The sequence below is a fragment of the Pteropus medius genome, unplaced genomic scaffold (assembly GCF_902729225.1).
Source record: "Pteropus medius unplaced genomic scaffold, Ma_sr-lr_union100, whole genome shotgun sequence".
Lineage (NCBI taxonomy): Eukaryota > Metazoa > Chordata > Mammalia > Chiroptera > Pteropodidae > Pteropus > Pteropus medius.
Genome location: NW_024352947.1, coordinates 29,427 through 42,457, shown reverse-complemented (window position 1 = coordinate 42,457; position 13,031 = coordinate 29,427). Strand labels below are relative to the sequence as shown.

General features: G+C 53.8%; 1 protein-coding gene across 2 annotated transcripts in view; it reads left to right on the top strand.

Annotated features, from left to right (window-relative positions):
• Positions 1 to 13,031, top strand: part of NUP133 (nucleoporin 133) — a 43,805-nt gene that overhangs the window by 13,179 nt on the left and 17,595 nt on the right. Inside the window, exons 1-9 of one of the 2 annotated variants that reach the window (XM_039850415.1) lie at positions 618 to 824; positions 2,363 to 2,497; positions 3,117 to 3,287; positions 4,321 to 4,476; positions 4,699 to 4,769; positions 7,548 to 7,695; positions 9,619 to 9,766; positions 10,733 to 10,890; positions 12,210 to 12,301. In XM_039850415.1, coding sequence (XP_039706349.1) covers positions 633 to 824; positions 2,363 to 2,497; positions 3,117 to 3,287; positions 4,321 to 4,476; positions 4,699 to 4,769; positions 7,548 to 7,695; positions 9,619 to 9,766; positions 10,733 to 10,890; positions 12,210 to 12,301 — 1,271 coding nt within the window. In that variant the 5' untranslated portion in view covers positions 618 to 632. Of the gene's footprint in view, positions 1 to 617; positions 825 to 2,362; positions 2,498 to 3,116; positions 3,288 to 4,320; positions 4,477 to 4,698; positions 4,770 to 7,547; positions 7,696 to 9,618; positions 9,767 to 10,732; positions 10,891 to 12,209; positions 12,302 to 13,031 lie in introns of those variants that run through there. The other variant, XM_039850416.1, reaches the window with a different exon arrangement.

Below are 13,031 nucleotides of genomic sequence, written 5' to 3'. Positions count from 1 at the left end.
GATGCTTCATAAAAGAGGAGAAAAACGACACCAGTTTTTGTAATTGCTAGTTTCACTTTCAGTTGTCTATTTCTCACCTGGAGGTTGTCATTTGTAGGTCTAGTACCTTGTCCCGGCGGCAGCCTCTTTGTCTGTCTGCTCCAGCTCATGCGTACTGTGGCCCCACTCAGTACTCACCGGGCTCTGCTCCACTGGGGCTGGGGGCTGCTCGCCTCAGCTTCTATCCCTCGCCCTCTGTCTTGCTGTCTAGACAGCGGTACTCTAGTTATAAGCGTAGTTATAAAGGCATGTGGAATTAGCAGAGGGAGCCTGATATTTGGCTGCGTCTCAGACATACTTTCTAGACAGTTCGTGTACTTACTCTGTAGTCATGCCGATTTCATCGATCAAGTAAACAGATCAGAGTAGACGGGGTGCCACAGGGAGCCTACACACGTCCGTGGCCAGTGGACTCTTCAGTCCCAGAAGAGGTTGGGCTAGTTGACATTCAGGATCCATTCTGGCTCTTAAGTTTTTCTGATTTTATATCTCTTAAATTTTGTTTTAAAATTCCCGAAAGCCTGATTAAACAAATGTAAGACGAAACACTATTCGTGGAATGGTATTTCCAGCAACGAATCAGAATGTAAACCATGCAGAGAAAAGGGAAGAGCGCAGTCACACGTATTCAGAATTGGATCCGACGTGAAGGTTTTCTGTTTGGGTCTGTTCCGCAGCTCTCTGTGTGCAAAGAACTTCAGCTGCCACCCAGCGACTTCCACTGGGGTGCTGACTTGGTGGCGCTGTCTTACTCCGCTACCTCTGGTGACACGCATTCCACTCAGGTAGGTGACTTAAACGCTTATTGAAGTTTTTTTTTTAACTAAGGGAGCTCTGAAGTTGCAGGAATCGTCTGACCTAATTCTGATCATAGCTGTAGAGCTACAGGACTTAAGACACTGGCGTTGGCAGGGACCCCCACGGCGGGCGGGGGAGCGGAGCGAAGCACAGGTGCGGCCAGCGACCTGCATAGGGGCTCTTTGCCCTGCCAGCCGCGAAGGCATCGGACTGACGTGGTCTTTTTCGTCAATGGTGTTGGAACCATTGGTCATCCTTATGCAAAAACAGTCCCCCGCAAACCTCACACCTTAGACAAAGATTGACTCAAAATATGTCATAGACCTAAGTGTAAAACGTAAACTATGAAACTTTTAGAAGAAAATAGGAGAAAATTATCATGATCTGGGGTTAGAGGAGTTCTTAGAAGTCACCCATAGCAAGATTCAGAAAAGAGAAAAATGGGTAGTCTGAACTTCATCAAAATTAAAAACTTGCTCTGCCAAAGGCACCGGTAAAAAGACAAAGAGACAAGATATAGACTGGGAGGAAATATCTGTAACTCACGTAGCCAACAAGATTTGTATCCAGAACATAGAAAGAACTCTCAAAGCTTGATAAGGAAACAAACAGCCCAATTTAAAGTGGCTCAGACCTGAACAGATGCCTTCCGGGTGATGATGGACGGATGTCAGGCAAGCACGTGGAGAGAGGTGCACATCCAGGGCCGCTGGGGAAATGCAGCTCAGCACAGCCGTGACATACCGCGCACACCTGTCGCCGTGGCCAAAGTAAAGCGTACCGACCCAGCCGAGCGCCCACGGCACGTGGAGCAGCCGGACTCCTACGTCGCCAGCGGGCCTGCAAACTGTGCAGTCGCTCGAGTTTCGCTTTCTTGTAAAGTTAAGATACACTTATCCATAGGACTCGATGATTCTGGTCCTGGCTGTTTCCCTCGGAGCAGTTAAAACTCAGGTCCACGCAAGAAACGGTACCGGAACGTCGGAGCAGCCCTGCTGGCGGTGGCCGAGGGCGGGGACGAGCCAGACGTCCTTTCGTGGTTAGATGGACAAGCAGACAGGGCCATCCACAGAGAGCAGCGCTGCTCAGGGTGAGGAGTGAGCTGCGGCACGTGCAGCGACCTGGACGAACCTCGAAGGCGTTGTGCGAAGTGAGATGAGCCCGTGCCAGAATGGTCGTTCTCGGAAAGACAGAATCGTATGAGGGGAAAGCGTGGTTGCCAGGAGTTAGGATGGGGGGAGGGGGGAGAAGGCGTGGTCTGGGAGCCCGGGGGCTGCTCCGCGTCCTTGTCGTGTGGCAGCAGTTACACGGGCCTGCGCACGCGTTAAAATTCACAGGACTGCGCAAAGAGAAAGGTCAGTCTTACAGTATGGCGATCGTTAAAGTATAAGGAGCTTTTATTTCTGATTTTTCTTAAACAGTAAATCAGATTTGAAACCGGTTTCTTCATGTCAGTTGCCTCAGACTTCCAGGTAGAGGGGTCCTTTTGTCACTGTGGTTGCCAAGTGTCGTGTCTTTTTTTGAGGCTGTCGCTGTGTTGGCTGCCACTATGGAAGGCGTCCTCCGCTACTGGCCAAGCCTGGCCGCAGAGGGCACCTTCACCGAGGCCACCGTGGGCGCGGGCGGCGACAAGGCCTACCGGTTCCTGACCGCAGTGCAGGTAGGACAGCGTCCTCTGCGTGCTGGGCAGCTGTGACGCCACCTGGAGGTGGGCTCGGATGGCGGGACGCGGATGGTGGGACGCGGATGGCGGGAAGTGCAGGGTCCGAGCCACACGGGCCGGGGGGAGGGGCAGAGAGAGTGCGGGATCTGTGACGGCAGCAACAGGAAAACGGGAGCCCTTCTCGTGGGCTCTGAAAGGTCGATGCTGGCTCGTAGCTCATGGTGGTCACTTTTCTCAGGAACGTTTTACGAGAGTGACTTAAAAACTTTAGACGCTACGAAGGACGGTTCATTGACGTATACTCTGCAGGTTTACCGAAGAGATAAAACCTGATGCTTGATTGGCTGAATGTGCAATAAGGTGAATCTGTAATTTAAAAATCGGAATTTAAAAACGCGCAGCTAGAAAAGACCAGCGCGGCATCAGCTTCCCTCCGCGGAGTGAACGGCCGGACGCGGACGGGCTCGGGGAGACTAGTCGAATGCAGTAACACTGTCCCTTTCTAGTTGAAGTTTGTTCCAGGGACAGGCGATTTTCCTCTGCGGCGACGTGTGTCGTGTTTCTGTCCCTCACCTTCGACGCCTGACTGAGCCGGCCTCACGGCCTCTGTTGGCAGGGAGGCAGCTTCGTCTTGTCCTCCGCGGGAGGCCAGCTGGTCCGGCTGACGCCCGACGGCTCGGGCAGGCTCCACCAGCACGTGCTGCCGCAGGGCCAGGGCGTGCTCTCGGGGCTCGGCCGGAAGGTCTCCTCTCTTTTGGGAATCTTGTCGCCTAGCAGTGATCTCACGGTAAGTCAGCGAGGTGCCTTCGCGTCCAAGCTTGTTCCGTGGTGACGTCGAGGCGCGGTTTCCCGGGGGGCCGGTTGTGAGCGGGGTGGATACGAGGCCAAACCCGTGGTCTCTTGAGTGAAACGTTTTCACGCGAGCCCCTCACACACCGCGTGGCAGTGGCAGCTCCAGGCGGCGGCCGCTTCCTTGAATGGTCTGGAACCCGACACTGAACGTGACTGGAGGCAGATGGCTCACATCGCCTCTCCCCTCTGGATGACGACTCTTAACCCAGAAAACGCGCTGCCCTTTTGACTTGTCTCTGTTAATGGCACTGCCACTTCTTTCAGGGACCAGGTCCCGAACCTGGGTTTGGGGTGTGGAGGTGTCTCTCCTTCTGCAGCAAGTTAGGCATGTCCCAGATCCCATAGATTTGACGTCCCCTTTCCGCCCCATCCTTCCGCTCCCATCGTCCACACGTGGCCCCTCCCCCAGCTCGCTGGACCCCCTCTGCCCCGTCCGTGCCCAGAGACACAGTGCAGGAGAATTGGAGGCAGTCAGGGTTTTAACTCAGAACAGTCACGTGTGCCCAGCTTAAAAGAACACAAGCCAGTACGTACTCAGAGCGAAGCCACACCACGGGCGACGCCCCCGCAGAGCCGCTTCGCTGCACACAGCTCTCGCGTTCAGAGCCACGGATCACACCTCCCTCGCTCACTGGGTTTACGACTCACCTTCGGCTGCTGTGTGTCCGACTTCTCATTTGAACCTTATTTCGCTCCTCTAGCTGTGGCCCGCGTGGCAGGTTACGGGGCTGCCGGTCTCTGGGGACCCCGAACCCTCCCGCCCCCCGCTCTGCCTTTCTGCCTGTGCCCGCGAAGCACTGCCTCGCCCTCGTGGTCCGCTGCAGGAGCGCCCCTCCTTTGAGTCCAAAACGCAGATTTCTGCTCAGATTCCTGATCGAATAGTCCAAACGTGAAATGCGAATTTCAGAAAAACAATTCACTTAGGTCGGAGCTCAACCCGCAAACCTGGCTGTTCTCTCTCCGTGCAGCTTTCAGGCGTCCTTTGGGATCGAGAGAGGTCGAGTTTTTACAGCCTGACGAGCTCGAACGTCAGCAAGTGGGAGCTGGACGAATCCTCGGGGAGGCTAGCGCTCAGCTGGGACGTGAACAGGGTCCTGAAGGAGAGCGTCGCCGACGCCGTCTGGGTGAGGGGGCCGTGCGGCCCTGTCTCAGTGCCACGCGCAAACCCGGGTGCAGCGGTCAGATAAACAGAAACGGGGAGTTCAGTCTCCGTGCCAGTGGGCCCCCAGATTTGCTGATTTTTAAAATGCTGAAAGTTGTCGGCTCAGCCGCTGGAGTAGGTGCTGGGGACACAGAGGCGCAGAGGGCCCCGCACTCAGGGGCTGTGTCGCTGTGGTTCCGTCCAGGGCTCTGACAGCAACTACGAGGCCGTCAAGGAGGGCGTGCGCGTCCGGTACCTGGATCTGAAGCGGAGCTGGTGAGCGGCCCTCCGTCACGAAGCGGGCGGCGCGGGTCTGGGCGGGGACGACGTTCGCTGACATGACAGCCGTCCTGCCCTGCGTGCGTCTGACGCTCGGCCCCCGGGCCGAGTGCGCCAGACTGTCGCCACGTGGAGCTGCGTCCTCTGCACACAGGCTCGCTCCCCTCGGCCCGCGGCGGTCCCAGCCCTCAGCCGCGTTCTCACGCTGTCTGCCCCGGTCCCGGAAACGTCTTTCCTGCTGTCGCAGCTGTCGCTTCCCTTTCCACCTCTGAGCCACGCCCCCCGCGGCCGTCCCCCTCCTCTCAGTCTGGGAGGGTCCTGTCGGTGGCCCTGTCGCATGAAGGGAGGGGGCAGGCTTCTGTCCGGGCACACGAGTGAGCACTCAGCGTGGTTACTTAGCTCTGATACCAGAGGCGACACGGAGCTTAAAAGCCACCTATAATGGGTTTTCTGGGAGGAAGTCGTAACGAGTGCAGATAGACGTGCGACTCGTCATCCTTCAGAGCCCAGCTTGACCAAAGTCCAGGGCAACTCGCACGTGTCCGGAGTGGCCTAGGGTAGGGGACAGCCCCGCTTGCTCCTCGGAGGGCTTTGCATTCCACTGTGTCATTTTCCTTCTCGGACCATGGAGACCCGGCAGGGACCTTTAAAGTTTCTGAAAGTTTTACAAGCCACCACACGTGAGAACGATAGGGCACGTTTGTTTTCCACGAGCCGTTTAATTCAACAGTTTGCCTGTTTGCATTGATTTTTTTCCAGACTTCCAGAGGTTTAGAACTGCGGCCAGGACACAGCCCCCTGTGGGCATGTGGCGTGGACACTCAGTCACAGGCCGTGTAGTCACAGGACGGAGGAGGGGCGCACGCTCAGGGACGCTGTGCTGGGTCAGCCCCGGCCCCTGCCCTGGCAGCGTCGTGCCAGCAGGGCCTGAGAGGCCGATGGGACACCGTGGTCCTTCCTGACCCTCGGCTCCGCATTGTGCAGTCACCAGTCTCGTCCTCCAGGCCCAGTGGCCCGTGCGGAGGGTCTCTTCCGTGTACGGCTGGTGTCCGTCTTGCCACTGCTCGCGGAGGCTTGGGGCTCGGCGGCTCTCCTCCTAGGTCATTACTGACACAAAGCCGAGAGTGCCATCTTGGCTGTAGGGCTGGGAGTTTTAAACCTTGACTGTATTACCTTATCTAGTCACACAAAAATTTGTTAGATTGATACAGGTTTGCCGGATTGTGATTGTCTTCCCGTCTTTAGCACCCACAACAGTTTCATGTTTTTTCAAATATGAAGATTTTTTTAATAAGGATGTCAAATGTGGTCCCGGCACCACGCCCCAAGGACCCCTGCTGGTCAGGTGTGCGTGCGTCCACGTCCCCGCAGGCACCTCTGTCTCACGGCAACGGCGACACGGTCTGCAGAAGGCCCTCAGGGTCTAGGCTCGCCACAGGGTGACCGCCTTGGCTCCTAAGACCGCGTTCTCTGGGGCCTCCCTCTGTTCCTTCTTATGTATGACGTTCTTCTATGTCACCTAGGACCTCCTGAGGTCACTGCCAGTGTGTCGCTGATTTGGGCCAGCACCCTTGAATTCCTTTCAAGAATCCAAGCGGAAGTGACGGCGTTGGGAGCTGGGTCCGGGCACAGTGGAGGGCGGGTGCCCTGTCAGCGTTGCCGGATTTGAAGTGGCTGCAGTGTAGCCCCCGGCTTGGGACTTGTAGTCCCAAGACCCTTGGCTTCTTATTTTCAGTTGTCAGTAGGAGGCGCTGGGCGTTACTGTTTCTGAGACTTGAATGAAAGTTGCTAACAGTGATGCTAAATGTTTCGGAAGGGCCGAGCTTAGAGACCATTTGGTTCTTTGTGGGGCGCAGCCTTGACAGACAAGGGGAACGTGTAGCTTTAAAATGGAAAGAGGTTTGTTTTCACATCGACCGCAGCTTAAAATGTCTGCACCTGGCTGTTAAAATGACCACAAAGTGTTTTTCATCTGGACAGAAGTGACCTTTAAAGAGCAGAGCAGAGCAGGCATCGGCAGCCTTTTCCGTGAGGGACCCCAAACTAGGTGCCTTAGGCTCCGGGGGCCTCGTGGCCGTCGCTGCACCACGCTGCCCGCCAGCACAGGGTGGGCGGCTGGCCAGTCCCCAAGCGGCGGCTGCGGGCCTCCCGCCGGAGCTGCGTTGGCAGACTGCCCTGGGCGCGGGTCGGCCTGCGGGCTGTACCTGGGGGTGTCTGGACTCAGGTTTACTGGGTTACCTTTTACGTGCAGTAGAGGTCAGTTATAAGGAAGAGGAAACGCCTTCGCAGGACTGTCGCGGCCCCGCAGAGTCACGTCTGTGGGTTTGACAGACACACAGTTTAACCATAACCGCGGTCAAGACACGCAGCAGCCGTCAGCCCCCGCGTCCCTCCCCTCCCTCCGCGTCCAGCCCTGCAGCCAGTGTGTGTTTTCTGTCCCGTGGCTTTGCCTCTCTTAGGCCACGTGACGGCCACACAGTTCTTCCGAGACCGGCCCCCTCCCGTCGCGTGGCGCGTTTCGTGCTCCGCTCTCTCCTACCACTGAGTCCGTCTCGTAGAGCTACCGAGCCGCGTGCTCTGTGCGTTTAGGCAGCTGCCACTGAAGCCGCTGTACGCATCGCATGCGGGAAGGCGCGCGCGTCAGTTTCACCCGCTCTGGGGTAGGTCAGGCCCGGAGCGGGACCGCTGGGCCCCACGGCGAGGGCGTCTGGCTGCGTGAGAAGCCGCCGGGCTGTTTTCCGAGGAGACTACAGGTCTGTCTTTTGCTTTGACTAGCGACGGGCTCCTGGTCCTGGCGGCAGCGTGGCACCCTGCAGACAACCCGTGTCTCGTCTACTACTCTCTGGTAACAATAGGAGATGACGGCCCCCAAATGCCAGATGCGGTGACGGTCGAAGTCACTCAGTATAACCCACCTTTCCAGGTAAGGTTCGTGTCTGTAAGTTAGATCACAAAGCGACCATAACGCACTGCGTTCTCGCTCCCTCACGGTTGCAGGGTCAGAATCTTTGAGACACGCATCTGCGGGGCTTGGGGGTGTTTTAAAATAGCCGCCTTTTAGACATTGTGTTTATTTGCCATCGCAGACTTGGTCCTTTGCTCAGCTTCAGCCGAACAGAGCTGAGCGTCGAAGCAGCTCGTGTGTCCTCCGGGTCTGGGAAGGGGTTGTTATTTCTGCGTTGTTGAGCAGAGAGAAAATGCCCATGAGCTGCAGAGTGAAAAATAGGGAAGAAACCTGATAGGAATCGGGGTTCGATTTTGAGCCCTACAAATTACAGGAAAATGTTCTTTCTGCTCAGAGTAGGGTTATGTTCGAAGGCATTATATACTCATCAGCTTAATAACTATGATGTGTCTGCAGCCACGCCACCCTGAACAAGCCGCTCTCGTCTGATCTCTGCCGGGCCCGGTTAGGACTTGGATGGGAGACCGCCTGGGAATACCGGGTGCCGTAGGCGTAAAAAATAAAAAATACGAGATCGTAAGCTGACAAGGTCCTTGCAGTCTGTGAGGTCAACCAAGGGTTGCCTCGCCTACAAATGAATAAATGAATGAACGAATGAATGAATCAGTAACTATGATGTTCATGAGGAGAAACCTGATTATGCAAGAAAAAATGCTCAGTGTTAAAATTTTTAGACGATGCAAACTGGCATAAAGACTACGGTTTGTAAATTAAAAAATAACAGATCCTACTTTTAAATTTTTTTTTTTTTTTGGTAAAATTACTTCTTTAATAACAAACACTATCATTTTTAACACTTGCTGGTTTCATTTTACAGTTAGCTTTGAACGGTGTGGGGGTTCAGGCACGGACCCCCACACGTTCGAAAGCTCTTGCACAGTTTTGACTTTCCAAACACTTAACTGTAGTTGCCCGCCGTTGACGGGGGGCCCTGCCAACAGCGTAAGCAGCTGATGCACGCACATTCGTGTGTCACGTGCCGTGTGCTTACGATGACGTAAGTGTCAGGAAAGAAAACGTCACTAAGGAAATCACAGGAGAAAATGTGCTGCCAGTACCGCACTGCAGTTCCCGATGCTGTGAACTTGTCATCGTTTCGTACGATGAACTGTCTTTGTCAGCACCTGCGTCAATGTCATCTGATGTGACACAAAAAAACCTGCAGGTGTACGTGTTACTAACAGTAGACAGCAAAAACGAAAAGATAATTCGAAAAAAGCATTTACAGATACGGCAGTTTCTGCATTGATAACGAAGAAGCAGCAGTGTGATTTCTGTATTGCAGACTAGTGTAATCGGTAGGATTGCTTCATAGTAGTAAGGAAAGGAAATTTCCGAGAATTTTCCAAAATATTTATGTAAAAAAATCCACGTGTAAGTCGACTCACGCAGTTCAAACCCGTGTTGTTCAAGGGTCAGCCGTAATCAGGTCTCATTTCTATTTCTGCTTCTGATTTGACGTAGGAGCAAAGTAACTCAGTTTTCTTGTGCTTGATATCGTGACAGTGAAGTAAGAACCAAAATGTTTAACAGGGAGCATTTTAGAAAGCGTTTACCAATTCTAAAATAAATAACACGACGAATTAAACCTTATATTTTCTATTACACATTTGTCGATAGGTTGCTAGTTGTAATCTTATCACCGTGGAAATGTCTTCAAAATTTGCCAATCATTTGCTGCTCAACATAAATTATTCTAAATGATGTTTACAGACTTATTCTGCCACATTTTGTAAGTCACGTCACAGGCATTTTCGCAAGGACGGTCCAAATCGTTCTATCGTTTCCGTGACATAGTATTGTACAAAAACGGGAATTACAAAACCATAAACACAGGCGGCCTGAGTTCTCACTCCGTGTCATCCGGCGTTTCGTTGGCAGTCGGAAGACTTGATCGCGTGTCGGCTGATGGTCCCCAGCTTTTCGTCGCAGACCGCCTACCTGTACACTGAAAGTGCCGTCTACGTGTGCTCCACGGGGACCGGGAAGTTTTCTCTGCCTCAGGAGAAGATTGTCTTTGATGCGCAAGGTACAGCGGCGTTTCAGAAAGCATATCGGTGACCTCAGTCGTCATTCTGAGGAGCTTCTATTCTTTCCCCAATAAGTGTGGCTTCAGGCGTGGTACCTGTAGGTGTCACTGAGACATTGCAGACCACACCTGTAGGAGCCGAAGTGGTAGCCTCGCTGAAAAACCAGAAGGGTAGTGGAATTCCCAAACCGTTATGTTTATGGGCAAAAAGTAATGTTTTCCCCTGCAGAGGCCTTGAAGGAAAGGAACGACGCTAAGAAGTAACTTGCTTATTCCTATTAGTAAGAGTGACGTGGTTTCAGTTCTTGAAGTGTGTCCAGACCCTTGAGTAAGAAGCAGCTCGGGTGCTGGACTTGAGTGCTGCAGCGGGCAGCGGGCAGCGGGCAGCGGGCAGCAGGCAGGGGGCAGGGGAGGGGAGGGGAGGGGAGAGCCGTCCAGGAGTCTCATAGAGCCAGGCAGATGGTTTCATCAGGATGCTGACCTGAAGGGGGCGGCAGAGGGCAGAGTTCAGGTGAGGCTGCAGGAGGGAACCTGGGATTCTGGTCCGAGCCCAGAAGCCTTGACTGGGCGGGCACAGTGGCACCCAGGCAGTGGGCAAGCTCAGATGTCTTTCCCCGTTGGCTCACTCTTTGGCTCACTTGGCCGGTGAGGGCAGAAGTGGGCAAGAGGGCTCCATAGATGGAGAAAGCGGTCTGAATTTGGCAGAATGAGTGGTTTTACCTTCTGCTTATTACTCTCCTTGCTGCTGTCTTGCGAGGCTAGTTCGTTCTGTCCTGGAGCCGAAGGACACGGCCTGCTGCCGCATTCACAGCGGGTCCTTGACCTTTGCTGCGGGATTAAACAGCCGAGTTCAAAGCAGGAGTGACGTGCGCGGGGAGGACGGGAGGGGGGATTTCCCGTAGGCCGGCGGGTGTCAGGAGCGTCGTCTGCTCTGTGTAAGTGGCCGTGCGTCCTTCTCTCTTTTAGGAGACAGTATCTTGGGAGCTGGCTCGTGTGGCGGTCTTCCCGTCCTTTTCTCGAGAAACAGTGGGCTGGTGTCTATCACTTCTCGGGAAAATGCGTCCATATTGGCAGAAGACCTGGAAGAATCTTTAGCGTCTTCAGTTGCTGGACCCAGCAATGAGGTAATGTGGTTCTACATGATTTTAAAATTTTATCGGAGTATTTACCCCAAACGTTTAAAATCGGACACTTTTGCAGGAGTTGTGATGAAAACATTCATTCTTTTATCTCCCCCACCCGCTGTGTCCTCTTTCCCAGAGGCAGCTGCTTTTGAGTCTTCTAGCTGTTTCTTCTGGCATTTTCTCCATGTTTCTAAGCAAGGTGCACAGATTGCTGTCTCCTGATTCAGCAGTTGCAGACCTCTCTTGGCTTCCTGTTATAGAAGCCGAGGAGTTAGGGTGACTCATGTGCCTTTCTCTGCCTTCATCCTCTCGACATAATTTTTTTTTGGTCATAGCAACAACATGGATACTGTTTCCAGCTCACCAAGAGTTGCGTATGAGTCACCTTAACGTGGCCCTGGAGCATGTAGCAAGCAGTTTCATGTCCGTTTGCGTACGTCTCCAGTGTCCTGCCCCTCCAGCAGCTCTGGAGACGCCTTCCCCTTAGGCCTCTGGGGACTCTGCTTTCCGTGGGCCGCAGGGCCCGGTCAGGACCTGGCCCTCCACCACAGACACAGGTCTCTGCTCTGCCCTCTGCTGCTCCTCCTTCTGGTCCCCATCCTCACGTGTGGGGGTTAGAATCACAGATGTTCGCGTGGTTGTGTTTTTCTTCCTGCTACTCTGGGATGATTTTTGAGAGGGAGAGTGGGGTAAAAACCAGCAGGTTTTTTTTTCTGTCATCTCGAAACCCTGAACCTCTGATCCATAAGATTTTTTATCATTCTTTTATAGAAGACTAAAAATAATACTGTTTGGGATAATTTCCGTTTGGTATGTGAAATATAGAAACGATTTCTCTAATTCAATATTAAAACAAATTGGTAGTTTCAACAAAAAGGAACGATTTTTTTTATATTTTTGTGACCATGTGGATTTTGTAACATGGCTGACATTCTGCTCCATGTTTTTAAAGTGATTCCGACTCCTTGTGTAAGCTCGGTCAGCCATTGTGCTCGGTGACACACGTGGTGGCAGGTCGCGTGAGGGCCGACTGTGGAAGGTTTTGTTGGCACCGACGAAATCCCCATGATGCCACTCTCAGTGCCACTCTCAGTGTCGCTCTGCCACTCAGCTACACGCGCCTTTTCTGTAGGACTCCACTTGACCAGTGGGTGCGTCGTCTCTGGTTTTAGTAAATGTTTTACGTGCGTCAACTGTAGCGTGCGGGAGACAGCTTGGGAGCCTGCGCCGCTGCCGCCACGGGGGGGTCCGGTTTTGAGTCCAGTAATTGAGACCATCCTGACACCTTCCCCTCTAAGTTGCAGTCTGTTATTTTCCAGAGTGTGGTTTTCGAGACCTCTGTGAAGAATGAGACCGTAGCCCAGGAAGATAAAGCCAGGTTGCTCAAAGCTGCTTTTCTGCTCTATTGCAGGTACGACATGTGTTTTAATTACGGCTTATTTGGGTTTGAGGACACATTTTACTCACGCTACATATTTGTCAAGTGGCGGGAGCAAGGGGGAGGAATGATGCCATTACAGGGGGGATGTTCTGAGCTTCAGCACTTTCACAAACTGATTCTGGACTTGGTGGTCACAGGAGGGTCCCAGCTAGGCTAGGGGACAGACGTGAGGTGACACACCCTCTTCGCAGCACCGTTCGGACTGGTGACTGTCAGGCCTCTTCTCTAGCTGCCGTTATGGCACGTGGGTCTGTGGAGCTTTGTCAGTGAGGAGGGCTTGGCCTGCTGGCCGGGCTTCGCCGTGTACGAAATCACCAAGCGCGTTCGGCCTATGCGACACGGCTCATGGTTCTGCGGTCGGGCTGTTTGGGGTTGGGCTCAGGTGGCTATTTTACTGGTCCCTGTCCGCGGTCAGCTGCCCGCTGTCCCGGCTGGACTTACTCTCATTCTAGGGCTGTGGCTGGTCAGCTCTGTCTGCCTCAGGTGGCCTCGTTCACCTGTCGCAGGTCTGCGGAGGTGGCAGACAGAGCGCATGGGTCCTGCCCGCCTGTGGAGTGGGCGGAGGCGCCCTGCATCCGCTTCCCCTGAGACCGCGTGCTCTGTCCCTCCTCCTCCCCCGGGCCTTTCTGTGCTGGCTTCTCGTCAGCCATTGATCATGGTTAACCTGCTGCTTTTTAAGACCAGTCTTCGTGTTCCTCAG